Raw genomic sequence first — 17,317 nt, 5'->3', positions numbered from 1 at the left:
CCTGGTTAGTTAGTATGGGAAATGGGAAGGGAAAAAATAGACAAAATCTATAATTGGAATTGGAGAATACTTTTGAGTCTGTGCTGTCATATGACAGGTTTAGGCAGAAATGTTTTTTTGCCAATATACAAAATCCACTGAAGACATTTATAGTTCTTACCTGTGCAACAATTCTGTCTAACAAATTACTATGACTAATTTCAAACTATTATTAAAGTACAAAACTTACTACCCAGAGAAGGTGAAAAGTGCAAGTTTGACCTTATAGAAACTAGAATTAATGTGGTTTGTTGCTTTCTGCTCTACTGCACCTCTTAGCACACCCTTAACTTATTCAATGTACACACAGAGAAATAACTGGTATTCTTGTTAGTGATGTGCTCCTCTCACCAACTCTTACACACCAGGCACACACTCCCTATCAGTGCTGCTGTGTGCACACACTCAAAGGGTCTTTTCACCCCAGAGTGGGCTGAGGAACCCCACAGTTCAGTAGGTCCAGACCTGCTGCTCATTCAAGTAACTCTGCTATCCCTGCTGCAAGAGCAAGGAATTCTTTGAGGTCTTCATGTGGCACAACAGCCACACTCTGGCACATCCCAACATCACTGCTGCCCTGGGACACGCACAGAGATAAACCTCCCCTCTACCTGCCAGCGTGAGCAGCAGTGTGGATGGGTTTAAGTGAACCCACTTTTTAACTCACTGTCCACACAATGCCTCAGACTTTGAAGCAACCCTGCCCACTGCCCCTTTTATTTTCCTGACCCAGTGCCAGAATGTGTCTTCAATTACTTCTGCAGTTACAGCTTTCTTGCACACCTAATTTTACTGCTTGTGCTAATTATCTGGTCTTAGGCTGTAATTAATATTTCAAGGTAATCATGTCTATAGGCCAAACACCAAATATATCTGCAAATACAGAAACAGATTTATTGAAGCACCACATCACTGGACTCCAGCTTTGGTTCTGCTAAACTTTTAGGGATGTGTTTCATGTAAGAATGCTTGAACTGAGAAAAAAATAAAGTGTTAGCTTGGCCTATTCCAAATCTGATATAAATTCCAATTTTCTAAATTGGCTGTGTGAAATGCGAAGCGTTTGAATGCATTCATTTACACCAAACCTTTAAATGTAAGGTGGCTTAAAAATGGAAAGACCTATAATGACAAATTAACATATAAATTGCAACAAAGAATGAGCATGCAGAGAAGTCAGGCAAAAATCTCAGCAGTGGGAGCAACACAGCTTTGCTGAAACCAAGGAATTCTGTCTTTTAAAATCACCTGAGGATACAGCTCACAGCAGCATTGTCAATTTAGCAATAAGGTCTAAAATAAGACCAAATAACATATTTTGATAGTTTATTTCTGGTGTGACTCTTAACTCAGAAAAATTGAGGTTTGTTTGTAGTAGGTTTAGTAAGGAAGCAGAACATGGAGATTATACTGGCTAAAGATCATGGCTAAGATTTCTGATGGGGACATATGGCTGGGGAGGCAAGGGGAAATGTGACTATCATAAATAATGAATAACTGCTTCCAGATGGAGACAAAATAAGATACACCAAGCGTAGGGCACTCGCAGATCCCAAGAGAACCTTGACACGCAGAAAATTCATTTGAATTCAAACAAGACCCATGGTACAAACACTGAAAACAAGAAGCTTGTCCAGATCAGTAGACCAAGAAACAGGAATTCCTTTCAGTGTTTGGACAGATTTGGAATGTACAACATGAGAATGCAAGAAACTAGAATGTACTTATGTGTGTGTAGGTGGACAAAGAATATGAACCATAAGCATACAAAGAAATTATTCCAAAGGTTTAAGCAAGAACTGATGTATGGGACATGAGAACAGCCATCCAAGAGGAAGATGAACAAATGAGTGAGCAAAGAGAAGCATGGAAAATCTGCATGGAAATACAAAGGGCTCAAGGGAAAAAAAAAAACAACCAAGGACACAAAAGAGATCCTGGGACTGACAAAAGAAATGCCTTCAATGTTAGAGAAGAGCTCTAGGAGTAGTAAGGAAAAGAAGTGAGTGGATTGGTTCAAAGAGAAAACTAAAGACAACACAGCCAAATGAGAAACTAAAACATCCCTTAACGTCTTAATTCTAGGATAGGGAGTACAACAGCATGGCAACAATAGCTTTTTCCTCTTCATATAGGAAGAAACTGGTGACAAAGACAGGGTGAAGAAGAAGCATCCACAGCTTAGAAAGGAAGATGCAAAACAATGCTTCACTTCTGTAATAGAAAATGTAAATGGTGATAGAGGAAGGTGAAGAGAGAAAAAAAGTCTTTTCATTACACTCTTGCAAAAAATCCTCCCCTTTCCCCCCAAAAAAGAACAACCTCAAACCTAAACAAAATCCTCATACCATCTCTAAATACCCTAAACTTGTTTAAAGGCAACAGCAGAGCTGTCAACAGGACAATTGGCAGTAATAAGTGCAGTGCACACAGCAACTCCTCCCTGACCCTCTGGGCATTTCTGTGACACTGCAGGACAGAGACAGAGTGATGTGGATGCTCCTTCACCAGTACCCACCTCAAACTCCACCTATTTGTTGATTCTGTCTCATAAAGGATCTTTTCAGAACTAACAGCAATTTTAGTTCTAGACTTTATGTTTCTTTTCCTTTTAAAATAAATGAAGGTCTCAGTGCTTCTTACCTCCTAAACCAGGGTGTAAACCTTGTGGACCTTGGTTTTGCTGCTGCATCACCATGAAGTTGGGGGGTACATTCCCCTGCTGCACCATAGGATTACGACTGGGAGAGCTGACAGGCTGCTGGAAGCCCTGGGGAAGAGTGCTGCTCTGGGCAGGCCTTGGTCCCAGCTGCTGCTGTGTCTGGTTAACGGTGGGAGATGAGGCAGGGGAGCCCTGCTGGAAGGAGGAGGGTGAAGAAGCAGGAGACTTATTGGTCAGGTGGGGCTGTTGTAGTGGGGTAGGAACTCGTGAGGGCCCTCCCTGAAGGCTTTTCATTTGAGGAGCAGTAAACTGGCCAGGATTGCTCATCTGGGGAAAGTTTGAGTGAGCCTGAGAAGCTTGCTGGCTTCCAAAAGGATATGGAGGTGGAGGATGGGTAGGAGTTTGTACTGTTGCTAGAGATGGTCTTGCTTGAAGCTGCTGCTGCATTTGTCCAGGCAAGGGGGCCTTTTTCCAGCCCTGGTTCACTGTCAGTGTACCCAGTGCTCCCTGGCTTGGAGGAGGCTGGAGTGCTCCAGAAGGAAGCTGGTTCCAGCCAGGGGGAACTGGAACTTGTGCTGGTGAAGTGAATGAAGGTCGAATACCCTGCGGTGGCTGCTGATGTGGCTGGGGAGGCCGATTCTGCAACTGCTGCTGCTGCTGGAGCTGCTGAAAGTTGGCTGAGTTCATCTGCCTGTTTACAGGAACTGACTGCATTGAATGGAGCTGAGGAGCTAAAGATCCAGATGGATGATTTTGTTGCTGCATATTTAGCCCAGATAAGAGTGGGTCCATTGCATCTAATAAAACAGCAAAGAAAAATAATTTTTAAAAAACCCTACTGTAGACAAAACCCATCCCAAAACAACAAAGGCTAAATTGCTGGCTTGCATTTTCTTACTCTGCGTAAAAAGTTCATATTCCAGAGAAGCCAGGTCTTATCAATTTATATCCTCTAAAATAAAGCACAACAGTCCCACAATGCTACAGACTGATGTAAGCCTTCTACACACTCAGAACTGCAGAATCACAGAGTATCTCAGCTGGAAGGACCATTGAGTCCAAAACCCTGCTCCTGGCAGGATCACCTAAAACTAAACCACAGGACAAAGAGCATCGTTCAGACACTCCCTGAACTCTGTCAGGCTTGGTGCCATGACTGTTCCCTGGGGATCCTATGAAGAATAACCTCCAAACATTCACACCCACCAGACCCCCAATCCTTAACTTACCAGTCTATCTACCCTTCCTGAAAAGAAGGAAAAAAAGAATTCCTGCCTCATTGAACTAATCCTTCTCTTACCTTCAAGTTAAACATAAAGATCAGTCATGACAGTTCAAGTGCAAAAATACAATTGCCATTGCTCAACATATATGAACAAAACACCAAGCAAGCTGGTGACTTATTAGGCACCCAAATTATTTGAAAAAATTTAACAGATTAAGGGGGAAGGGAGGTTTTCACAGAAAGAGTAGCTCCCAGAAAGGCGGGGAAAATGCTCCAGAACAATTCTGGAGTTCTCTCATGAGTACACACTCAAGCCTGTGTGCTGAAGAATCAAAGTTTAAGAACTTTTTCAGATCAGTATTATGACTAAATTTTACCACCTGGCTGTGAGGAAGGCCGAGGTGTTCGTGGCTGCAGCTCAGCACTAGCACCACTTGCCACCATAGAGGAGGGCACATTTCCACCCTGGGACATCATGACAGCTGCAGCATTGCTCATTCTTATTAAACCTTAAAAAATAAAAATAGAAATCATCAAGTCTTGCAGTTACATAGAGAAGAATTTTAGATTTTTTCTTTTAACAAGAAAAAAATATATTTGTCAGTAAAACAATTCTTTAGACTTCAAGAATTGTTTGTCTAAAATAACCTGAGGATACACTTCTCTGTCTGAAAGCTCAGATTCCCTGGTATCAAACAAACAAGTTTAGGTCATGCTGTAGGTCTTTAATACCAAATTTTTAAAAAGAGTACAAATGAAAACATTACTGACTCATGAATTAATGTGAGCCTGACCTGCCACTGAAAGCACCAAGTGACAAGATTGTATCAAAGCTGTACATGTAACTCAGGTTTTTGCAACATTTGAAACTAGAAAGTAACTGAGGTGTTGCAAGAGGGAAAAAAAATTTCAATGTTTCCCTTCCACAGGCTGTAATTTTCTAAAATGATTGCTACTGTTGCCCTGTTGGTTCTATTGCTGTTTTGTTGTTGACCCGCAGACAGGAAATAAAGGCACTGATGCTGACAGGGGAGAGTGGAACCCTTCTTCAAAACGCTTTAGTCTTTGTTAAGGACAAACATTTCACTACTGTTCAATTAGATTTCTACAAAGCTGAAATGTTCTTTCAATTCCTTCTCCTCAACGGCCACAAATGCATCTTAGATAAACTGACCAAAAATGCTCCTGGTTTAATTGCTTTAAATTCCATTTACTAAAATATTAGTTATTTATGCTGCCTTATGATTCAGCTATTTTAATAAATTAGTTAGTAGCTTTCTTTGTAAAACCTCTTTGTCAAATTTGAGTTTTGTAGTTAAAAATTCCTTATGAGTACACAATACTGTAAAATATAGTTTAAAAACGACAATTTCCAACAAAAATCCCCTCTTTATGATCAGATCTCAAAAGTTTATCAGAAAATAAGAAGCGAGTAACAATTACAGTGGCCCGTCCTTCCCATAATTCTAATGGATTTAATCTAAGTCAGTTTATTGTACACTGAATCAAGACTTTTGCACACTTCCATAAAGAGAACCAAGCAGAACACTCTGAAAATTTGTGCATATTTCAAAGTGAATTCACTACACTAACTCATCTGCTTCAATAGACTGTATGTAAAAACCCCAAACAAACCAACTACCCAACAAAACCCCAAACCTCCACACCCTCACAGTACCTGAAAACAAACCAATGGGCCCTGCCAAAATCACCCCAGTGTTTGTGGGACACAATGCACCCAACGATTCATTTACATAACACAGGACATGGTTTGACAGCAGGGAACAAGACCAGACATTAATTTAAATGGCAATTAGAATTCTGCAAGCACGAGTTGCTGTAACCAGTGGAGTTTCACGAGCCCAGCAGTAAATCTGGAGTGTCTGAAGCAGCAGGAGAAGGCCTGGGGGGATTTACCTTGCCCCCCCTGCATGGGGAATCCCGTGTCCATGCGCATGGCGGTGCTCGCTCCCAGGGGCCCGTTGATCCGCACATCCTGGCTCCTGCTCTGGCCTAAAGCCAAGTTGATGGCACCTTCCCCTAAAGCAAGGCACAGGTTGGGTGAACAGGAGAAACAGAAAAGCAGAACAGACTTTTGCAAAAGGACATTTAAGAGATGCCCAGGAAGGAAGAACAGGCTTCACCTCCAGGGCGTGCTTTAGAAGGACACTTACACATCACAGCACTCCTCTGGATTTCAGTTTTAAGAAGAACAAATGTCATGACAAGCATTGCCTGCCCTTGATTCCATCCTGAGGGTGCTCCTGGACAACTGTCCAGAATGGATATGGTAACTGTGAAAGCCACTGAAAACTTGTCTTAAAGAAAGCCTCATATGAAACAACAGAGAAAGAGTATCAGCCAACCCTTTCCCAGTCAACACACAGACAACATTTTTCAGGAGGGTTCCTGGTGCCCAGAGCATTTCCAGCTTTCATTTTTATTATTAGTAAATATTATTATTGAAAGAATAAAAATCCTGAGCTATCTTTTTCACTAAAGCCAAAGTAGTAATTGCAAGTTTTGCAGCGCTAACCAAATACACAAAACTGCTTTTTGAGTCTAGTTAAATCTGAGCTTTGGAAGCAGATTAGGTGTGAAATACCTTCAATCTGAACGGAGAGAATGCCCAGGTCTCGGAGCTGCTGGTTGTTGTTCTGAGCCAGGATCCGCAGCCGCTCGGCAGCTTCCCGGGGGATGTTGAAGGTGACACGGACGCTGTTCCAAGGCTCTATCTTCTGCACTTTTAACTTGTTGGATTCTTAGAAGAAAAACAATCAAAGTCAGTGCAAAGGCAGTTTATAAGCACATCTGATGAAACAACTTGGTTATAAGGTTGAAAAAAGTGAAACCCTATTTGGCTTTGAAAATTGCCAGTGCTCAGTCTCAGGTACAGGAGATTTTTCCCCACGCAGGTATACAGCAACCAATGCTACCAACCCCAAAATCAGGGATTTTCCAAAAAATTAGCAGTAAAAAAACTACTCAAATGATAACCAATGCAATAGACAACAGAATCACTTGATAGTATTACTTAAAAACTGAAATATTCTGTCGATAAACTACTTTGGAAAGATAAAATATCTAATAAAACAGATTTCATACAATTATAGGTATTAGGTTTTGGTTGGAAGGGACCTTAAAGCCCATCTCATCCCACCCCCTGCTATGGGCAGGGGCACCTTCCACTATCCCAGAGTGCTCCAAGCCCCACCCAGCCTGGCCTTGGATGCTGCCAGGGATGGGACAGCCACAGCTGGGCAGCCCCTACCAGGGCCTCCCCACCCTCACAGGGAACAATTTCCTCCTAATATCCCATCTAAAATCTAGACTCCTTCATCTTAAAGCCATTCCCCTTTGTCCTGGCACTCCACCCTTCGTGTACCAAGTCCCTCCCCAGCTCCCCTGGAGCCCCTTTAGGCTCCCTTTTCTCCAGGTGAGCATCCCCAGCTTTCCCAGCCTGTCCCAGAGCAGAGAAACTCCAGCCCTGTGTTACAGTACAGTGAACTGGTACAGGTCTGCTTTGTGAATCAGATGAATGTGAGAAAAAACTGACTACAGGAATGAACTGCTTGAAATATTTGCTCTACAAGTGCTTGTGAAACCATCTTCTTTTTTTTTTTTTCTTTTTTTACAAGACCAGTGCCAACAGACTCCTAGCAATATTTCATTGATTTCTACCTTATTATTTAGTTTTCCGGGTAAACATTTCAAATCCACTGCCAAAAAGCATCTCAAAGTCATGCAAGATATTCACTTGCAGGTTTTCTGAACACCTGTTCTACAAATGAGCATTTCTACATAGATCACTCGTTTTCACAGTAACTGCAGAAAGGTTGGGCAGTTATCTTGGATACATTATCCAAAGTGATGCCTACCTAAATGATTGCTACAAAATGCACTTAAGGATTATTTTAAAAATACTCCCAATATAGCTTTGTAAGTTTCCAGTTTCTATCTTTCTGTGAAGAAAGTTCCTCTCAAAACAGAAAGCACTGACCCAAATTTTCACCAGCCAGCTCCTCCACTGTAACCTCAGATTTACTAAACATTTGCTAACTTTTGAGGTCTGAAATACATGTTAGTTAAGATTGTCAACACTCACTCCTATTTAGGAAGCTCTTGTTCACCACTAATTCACCAAGCCCCTTTTGCTGCTACAGTAATGGAATTATTAAATTCATCCTCATTCCACCTATAAACCTGGTTTTGGCTGGAAACATGGCAGGAGGAGTTTTAAAATCCCCTTTTGTGGAGGTTTGAACAATCTCATATTTTCTGCTATTAATGTTCCGGTTTTTTACATAGAAAAATTCTATCATCAGTTTCAGTATTTCTATTTATTTGTACCCAAGTTTCTCATTTTTCAAGCACTGCATCTGCCAAGATAACCCCATGTTATTTGCTAACTCTGCATTCAGGATATCCTATTTTGCTCTGAATCAGTTTAAGTAACTTCACACATGGATAATTTTCAAATTAACTGGACATTGATTTTAAAAATTTGCTTTCTCAGCTGAGGTCTGAATCATGTTTATTAATCCTGGCATTAATATTTATGACAGACTCAGCATGCAGATGCCTCTATATAACAAAGATGACTATAGCAGTCATAGACTGAATTTATTTTATATCAAAAATACACAATTGATCTGTGATATTACAAACATCACTTCACACCAGTAATGGTCTGTTAGTTTACATCTCCTTCCAACTGTTTGTAAGACACAGCTCAAAACTGGTATTTCTTTACAGTATTTTTGTCTTATCCCAGCTTTTTTATCTCTCTGAGCAACAGCAAGAACCCAACAAACTGATGCCAGCTGACTAGATGGACAAAATTGAAAGAAAGGAATAAAGTGATAAAAAAATTCAGTTTGGTTATTGAGAAGTAATGTGTTATTTTCCTGAAAAGGTGTTTGACACTGATGAAGAAAACAATCAAGGCTGCCTAACTGAGCAGCCATCAGTAATCAGCACAGGACCTTTTGCAACATGCTCAGACAGGGGACAAGTGTCTTTTTCCAGATCTAAACATGCTGGTTTAGATGTCCCCAAAATCCTGTTATCACTGACTTGCCATGGAGCTGTTCCCAGAGCTGGATGAGCATTCAGGGGTATGTGAGGGCACTACCCATTCCCCAACACAAATCAATCAATCAATCAATCAATCAATCAGGTAAGGCAGGTCAGAAAAGGGCAGTAATGTCATAGATACTGGAAAGTGAACCCATTCTCAGATGAACTGTAATTGTTTAAATTGGACAGTTTGGGCAGTAAAACATCTCCTGTGTGAACAAGCCTGGTTTCACTTTTTTATAACACAGCCATGTGTAATAGAGGGACATGAAAGAGAATAAAACCAGGTGAAATGCGGAAACAGAAGAAAAATGAATGAACTTACCAAATAAATCAGTTTTAAACAACAAAATAACTGCAGACGCTTGTAGTCTGCCTTTCTGAGAAGAACAGCTTGCAAATTCACTAAGAATAAGCCCAACAAATTATCATTACAAACGAAGTTGCTCAAACCCAATATAATCTATTTTTTGTGCAAGTACCCTGACAACCTAAATAAGCATTTTAAGGATAGCTGGAAAGTGACAAGAAGGCACATTACCCATGTGTAAAAGACCAGGCACATTCTCCAGTATGGTATCCAGCTTCTGCTCAAAGTCTCTGTCACTTATATTTCCTTTAAAAGCCACAAAGATTGTGGAATCCCCAGGAGCAGCCTCCTGTTTCAGTTCATCTTCCTCCAGTCCTGAATCAAAATCCACCTCTAAGTCTTCCATAGCTGAGGAGTACAAGGAGGCATATGTATCTTTCAAGTGAGGCAGATCATCCAAAACCATTGTTTCCAACAATGGGAGCCTGTCAGACGTCAAGGTGATGCTTGGAAGGGAAAAAGAGAATTATAATACATATAATAATCATTGGGTAAGGACATTAACAGCTGCTTTCAATGGCACATTTGGTCATTGACAGAAAATCCTACCTGGTGACCCAGTATTGGGCTCTGTGAGTCCAACTGTGTGAGGCTGAAAATGGTGGCCATGGCAGTGGCCAAGCTGTTCCTCCACCAGGACAAACAGAAGGGGGTTCCTGGCAGAATTGTGCTGCACGTGACTTGAGAAGTATTCCAGTTGATCTAAAAGACAGACAGGTAGAAAGGAAGGTAGAGGATAAAAAAAATCAGAGGAAAATGAATTTTATTCATTTCTGTATCACAGAGGGAATGAGCAAGCACCTGGTACCAATGCTGCAGTGCCTGACTGCCAGGAGACTAAAACTCACAGCAACAGCTGAATTACAGAATGATAGGAAGAGCCACCAAATTTAATTTTAGAGACTGCAGATGCAATAGGTCCAAAGCAGTAGGAAAGCCACAGCATATTTTTACCAGGGGAAATGTAGCATTTGAAAAATATTTTACTCACACCCAGCTAAATCTCAGGCATACTGTGCCTACTTTCCTAAAGTTTGTAAAGATTTAGGTGTTTTCAGCTTCTCATGCACATAACAACCTGAAATCCGCTCCCCCTGTCACAGCCCACAACTCCCACCATGCCCCCAGATCACACTCGGATAAGAATGAATTCGGGAAGTCAAGTGCCACACCTGATGGATCTTGCTTAATGAAATATCTAAACTTTGCAATAAACTTTGACATTATGACATTAATTTAAGCTGTTACAGAAGTACAATCTGTGATAAAAGTATCCCTCAGCTTTCAGTGAACACCACCTATGTTAGGATACACATTTTCCCACATCCACTCCCACAGGGCAATGGCACTGCCCTTTCCAGGTGACACATCTGCTCTAACACTCAGCACTTTGCAAATACTGCTAGAAGACTCAAACCACCTGTAGAAACAACCAAAAAAGGGACCTGTTCCTGACCACCACAGTCAAAATCAAATCCATTCACCAGCCAGTACAGCCAAGATCTCATAACTGCAACGCTGTGGGTATTTGGCACAACCCACCCAGAAGGTTTAGCTCAGGACAACATAGCCTTGAACAGGACACAGATTGGGGTTTTGGCAGAGGTTCAAGTTCCCAACACAAAACCACAACTTTGAGATGAAACGTGAGCTGCAGATACTGGCCAGAAAACAGCCTTTTCTAATCAAAAAATCTAGCACTGTTAGAAAAGCCCAGATTCAGCTCTGCACTGTTTGCACACTCACACAAGGCTGCTGAAGGGACAATATTCCAAAGGAAAAATCAGGGGCTTGAAGTCACAAATTCCCATTGCTTTTGGTCAGATCTCTACACATACATTCACTACATTTACAAAATACCATGGGTTTTTTCTCCCTTGCAACTCTACCCCACAGCAGGCAATCCAACAGCACTAAGGAAAAATCCCCTATTTTACATGGAGTTTCTCTCTCATCCTGCAGCACCAGCCTTCATCCTCAAATTTCAGATTAAAAACCAAACAAATTTTGTCTCACAAGCTCTTCTGCAGTCCTGCATCAGAAAATAAGTTCAATGTTTCACAGGTACCGATCTACTTCCATAGTGCTTTCATATACTTATTATTGCCATAGAAACTTTAAAGATGGGCAAGAGAGAAATAAATTTTAAAAATCCATTACCAGGTGAACACAGAGACAATTAAATCTTTTTTCTTTCCCCTGTTACTTGGCTTTGTGTCTAAATTACAGCTCTGAGTGTTGGCACCTCCATTAAGGCAAACTCCTCAGTTGCATGTCAGGTACCCGGATAATGAGAATCACAAGTAATAGGAGTCTGAGAAAAAATGTTTGAACTGATTTTCACACAATTTCTTGGACAGGTAACTTCCTTACCCAAGCTGGCTTTACATTAACCAGGAGAACAGTCCTTCTCCTTCTGCATCCTACATCTTTTATTCCACATCCACTGACTCCAGGGAGAGAGGAGCTGAGGGATCCTACACAAATGGCCTTTTTAATGGCCAAACACAGCCATTCTGTGCAAGGAATAAGGCAAGCATCCTGTGAAATATAAGCACTATATTTTGAGGAAAATTACACAGAATGTTATTTGTCGGAAAATCATGAGTAAATTTCAGCTCAAAATACAGGCTCCTACATGTTGAAAAGGTACAACTGTTTGGAGGTGATGGGGTGTTGCACCTGCAGTGAGAAACACGAGTATGCCTGACAATCCCCAACACCAGAAAAATAAGAATTTATCTATAAGAACACAAACATTTCAGATCTTTTTTAACAGAGGTGTCTGAAGCCTCCATCTTCCCTGTGAAAGAGCAGAAGATCCCCAGATTGCTTAAATCTGGTTTTTAAACAATTCATAAAAATGCTGCAACTTAGACCAAATTTCATCAGCCTCATCTGAATGTGCTAAAATCTGACAGGATTTGTTGAAATTATCACCCTTTGTAAACACTATAATAATTCTTCCTCTGAGGAGCCTCTTTTGCACATGTTAGTGGTCAGTTGTTTTATCCATAAGCTGAGTGTGCCTGGGAGCTCCTGGCTCCAGCAGCCCGGGCTGTGCCCTGCATGCACCCTTTGCACACTCTGCTCTTCGTGGGCCGAGCTCTTCTGTCCCCATACAACCATGCAGGTGCATTTTGACCATTTATCTGTTATTTGGCTGTTAGTCCCCACCTCTCTTACTTCAGTTAGATATTTTTAATAATTAGACTGTACTGAATAAGTACAGTCTAATTAGAGTTTTCTAAATCCCAAAGGACCACAGGCCTTGTTTCACCTGACTCAGAGAACCACAGGACCACGGGGATATTGTGAGGGAAGGAAACAAACCAAGACAAAGGTTTAAATTTTACCTCCCAGATGAGTACATATAGATAGCTACAGCTCCCTTTGCATTTTTTCTTCACATTATGCTCCTCAAGGATCTCTGCTATATTCATCTGCACCTTTTCCCTCCAAAACACATGAACTTTTGTCTGTTCCTATACTCAGGCATCTTTTATCTCATGTATTACATGAGAAAGTGATGATTTGCAAAATTTTCATTTTCAGGCAGTGCACAGCACACCATTCATATCAGAGCAAATGAATCCCAGCTGCACAGCATCCTAACAACTTCTGTAATCTTATGGTTATAGGGTTGGTGTGCTGTGCACTGCCTGAAAATGAAAATTTTGCAAATCATCACTTTCTCATGTAATGCATGAGATAAAAGATGCCTGAGTATAGGAACAGACAAAAGTTCATGTGTTTTGGAGGGAAAAGGTGCAGATGAATATAGCAGAGATCCTTGAGGAGCATAATGTGAAGAAAAAATGCAAAGGGAGCTGTAGCTATCTATATGTACTCATCTGGGAGGTAGAATTTAAACCTTGGTCTTGGTTTGTTTCCTTCCCTCACAATATCCCTGTGGTTCTCTGAGTCAGGTGAAACAAGGCCTGTGGTCCTTTGGGATTTAGAAAACTCTAATTAGACTGTACTTATTCAGTACAGTCTAATTATTAAAAATATCTAACTGAAGTAAGAGAGGTGGGGACTAACAGCCAAATAACAGATAAATGGTCAAAATGCACCTGCATGGTTGTATGGGGACAGAAGAGCTCGGCCCACGAAGAGCAGAGTGTGCAAAGGGTGCATGCAGGGCACAGCCCGGGCTGCTGGAGCCAGGAGCTCCCAGGCACACTCAGCTTATGGATAAAACAACTGACCACTAACATGTGCAAAAGAGGCTCCTCAGAGGAAGAATTCCCACAGGATAGAGGATGCTGCAGTTGAGACCTGGGCTGCTGGACAGCTGGGTCACACACACACTTGGGCAGCACCAAGGCATTTTATTGTGCCCTGGCTGTCCCCAGCAGCCTGACAGGCAGCCTGCACAACAAACCCAGCACCACGTGGCTGGGCAAGGCTTGGAAAATCCCATCCAGAGCCCAGGACAGATGGGATTACAGCAAAATCTGAAACAGCCAGTTGTCACTAACTGGGGAGCAGCTGAACATGGGAAAGCTGGCAGGCTCTGGAGTACCTGGAAGTGCTGGTCTCTGGAGAGGAAAAAACAACACAAAGGAAAAAAACCCAAATGGTACCTTGGTGTTTTTGCCCCAAGGTTCACTCAGCTGATCCAAACTTATGTCAATTAGTCTCTTAAACAAAACTGGAAATCTCTTGTCCTGCTTTCCCTTATCTATTGCACTGCACAGAGCACACTGTCAAACCAAGGCTTTGTCTGGCCACCTGTTACAGGTTTTCTGTCCCAGTCTATTGATTGCCAAGCTTTTTAATGCATTCAAAATAAATGCTTTCACAACTGATGTCACATCAGAACCTGCACTCTTGCAAAACAAATAAAAAGTACTAAAACCATGCTCTATATCTCAACAAGTACTCTTCCAAATTACACAAAAGACTGGGAAGGATGGGAGCAGAAGGAGGGATGGATTGATGCCCTTCACTAGCAGATGGCACAAGCTGGCACTAAGAAGGGTCCTCATCTTCACAGTGACCACTATTTAAAGCTGCAACATGGAAGGGAAAGACATGATGTTACAGCCAAACCCCTTGGAGAAACCAGAATTGAGAGCGAGGAGGAAAAGTCTGGGATAGCAGTAGCAATGTAATTTCTAAAGGATTCATGTTGCATTTGCTGTCACTGAAAAATGGTTTTCAAGAGACTTAATAGAAAAAAATATCAAGAACAAAGGATGTCTTGGAAAATACACTTTAATGTTTTCTGATTCCTTTGTTTTAGGTGTCAGTGAGAAAAACATGTAGAGATTTTCATGACAGGACAGAAGAGGTTCAGCATTGCCAGAACAGTCCTGAGAGGATGATTTTCATTAAACCTGTAACGTGCACTGGCACACAGTCACAGAGGCTGTGTTTAAAGTATAACACCCATAAACCCCTGGAACACTGACCACAGCACTGTCTCTCCTGGAGATTTGGTAACAGTGTATTGTCCTCCTATAACTGTTTCCTTTATTGCCCAGCATAGCACCTGCCCATCTTAGAGCTTGTTAAACCTGAACAATGAATAAAGCTAGACACCCATAACCATTCTATGATACAAAGATTAAAAAAATATGGCTTTGGGGAAAAAAAAAAAAACAAACAAAAACCCACAAAACAAAAAACCCAACAAAACTTTTAAAAAATTCTAGGCAATTGTATATAACAATATAACACAAGGAGAATAAGTAAGGCTAAGAATCATGGTTATAATATGAAAGAATACCTAAAAATAAACATGCACGAAAATTCCCTCTAAAACAACTTAGCCCAGGTTCCAGTAACTTTGAACTTCAAACATTGGTGTTAGATGAATGACACAACTAAAGCATCTCAACTGTTCTCCTTGGGAGGAGCAGCCCCAAACCTGGTGGCAAATACCCCTAACCCTGTATGGCCGAGTGGGAAGTCAGCTCTGGAGCCAGCCCAGCTCTGCAAACACAGCAGTGAGGAGAGGCAGGGGGAGAATTTATAAAAACAACAGATATTCAGATGCATCATATGTTTATTTTACCTACCAAAACAAATTTCACAACTTCAGTATTGTGGGGTGTGCAACAGGACTTCAGGTGATTCCAGACTGGCAAACATGGCTAAACAGAAAGTCCCAAATACGGAATCCTGAAAGAAAACCATCACATTTCATCAGACAGTGATGTGAAATAACAGAAATACTGAACACACTGGTGAATAGCTCCATTTTTAATATGCAGTTTTGCACCAAGTTAAACGCTCACCTCAGCAATGTAAAAAGCACATATTACTATATTCAGATTTGAACAGCAAAGCCTCAGGAGCTTGAAAAATCAACCTTTCATTACAGGCAGAAAATGGAATACTTCCTTTAGCTGGAAATGACATTCTATTCTTCTAAACAGGGCAAGTTTAATCTAGAATAATGTATTTATTTAAGTCTTAGGACAAGCTCATCTTGATTAAACTGATCTCCAGAACAGAGACACCAGCACAGCCAGGGTGTCCCTCCGCTCATCCTGAGCAGGCGCCTAAACCAGCTCAGGTTCAGCTCATTCCAGAAGCTCGTTCCAAGCCCACAGGACCACCTCAGACAGACACTGCTGCTGCAGGAGGCCAGCATGGAGAGGTGAATCCATTCCTAGGCCCTGCTCCTGGGCTCACCAAGCTGCACTCCAGCTCCTGGGATCATAAAAACACAGCAGTAAAGCTAAATGGCTTTGGGACAACAAAACACCGCCCCTCGAATCAACGGCATTTAGAGGCACAGCCCAGGGGTGCTTCTCAAGGAGATTTTCTGCTTATGTGCTTGCCTGCTCATCACTGGGGAAGGGGACTGCCCAAAAACAAACAGGGGAAGCAGAAAATGGAAAAACACTCAGAAAGAAAAAGCAGAGATTTGTTGTCTTCTATCTAGACAACATAGCAAAATTGCTTTAAAAGCCTTATTCTGCTGTAGCCTGTGCACTTTGCATCAACCCAGCACCTCAGAGAGAAGGAAAGAGGTTTTACATTAAATCACATCATAAAGGCTTTGCAGCACTTTTAATGGTCATCTAACACTTTTCAACCACTTGCATCTTCTTGTGTTTCCAAGTAATCGTAACTCAAGAAGTGTAGCACCAAGTCAAATGCCTGATGGATAAATCACAAGCAGTGACCTGTTTCCAGCCACATGCACCTGCCTAAATACCACAACCAGACACCAAGCTAAGGAGCAAAATCAAAACTTGAAATAGGAAATTTTAGTATTGTTGTATAAGCCAAAACTAAAAGAGGTTTTCACATTCTACAGGAGATACTGCATTAGTTCCACTTTTTTACCCTTTTCATAAAAGGATGTTCCACAGCCTCAACAAACTGGTTGGTTACCTCCAGAGCCAGGCCAAGACTTCACAGGAAAGGCTGGGCCATGGAAAAGCTGTTTTTAAGGAAGTCTCCAAGGTGCAGCAGCCAGTCCCCATGCTGAAGGCCTGTGCCTTAGCCCAGCAGGGTGAGGGTGATTTTGGCTAAAGCATGGGGAAGTGGAGGGAAGATAAAAATCTTCTGAACTCCTTGGTGCAAGGAACCAAAGGGGTTTTGTTCCTTCAGTTCTCCCTTCTGAGTGTCCCTCACCACGACATCCAACTGCTCAAAAGGACTGGGAAAGACAGGCTGCCCTAGCAAGATCCAGTGAGAAACTGAGGATGGTCAGCATGGGCTATGGGAAGAAGAAGAAAAAAATAACTGCTGCCGTCTCCATTCCCATTGTGCACACGGGATTAAATTTGGTTAAGGAAAATAAGTAATCAGCATTGGTTCATTAACTCCAACTTTCACTACAGTAAGTTATCTGACAGACCTGGACACTGAGCACACATCTTAGCAGACCCCAAGGAATCACAGTAAGAGCCTTGTGAAGTGTTCCAGCTACAGAAGAGTTTTGTTTAGAGTTTATGCTTTCCCAAACACGAAGAAA

The 17,317-nt window shown here is 41.7% G+C and overlaps 1 protein-coding gene across 1 annotated transcript in view; it reads right to left on the bottom strand.

Annotated features, from left to right (window-relative positions):
- Nucleotides 1–15,512, bottom strand: part of NCOA6 (nuclear receptor coactivator 6) — a 37,258-nt gene extending 21,746 nt beyond the window's left edge. Inside the window, exons 1-7 of the mRNA XM_031063128.1 lie at nt 15,405–15,512; nt 9,925–10,077; nt 9,547–9,821; nt 6,532–6,687; nt 5,844–5,966; nt 4,307–4,435; nt 2,682–3,498 (exon numbers count right to left, since the gene is read on the bottom strand). Coding sequence (XP_030918988.1) covers nt 2,682–3,498; nt 4,307–4,435; nt 5,844–5,966; nt 6,532–6,687; nt 9,547–9,781 — 1,460 coding nt within the window. The 5' untranslated portion in view covers nt 9,782–9,821; nt 9,925–10,077; nt 15,405–15,512. The remainder of the gene's footprint in view (nt 1–2,681; nt 3,499–4,306; nt 4,436–5,843; nt 5,967–6,531; nt 6,688–9,546; nt 9,822–9,924; nt 10,078–15,404) is intronic.
- Between the last annotated feature and the right edge of the window lie 1,805 nt (nt 15,513–17,317).

This window comes from Geospiza fortis, unplaced genomic scaffold (assembly GCF_000277835.1).
Source record: "Geospiza fortis unplaced genomic scaffold, GeoFor_1.0 scaffold657, whole genome shotgun sequence".
Taxonomy (NCBI): Eukaryota; Metazoa; Chordata; class Aves; order Passeriformes; family Thraupidae; genus Geospiza; species Geospiza fortis.
The sequence above is the reverse complement of the archived record's forward strand: the minus strand, read 5'-3'. Positions and strand labels throughout refer to the sequence as shown.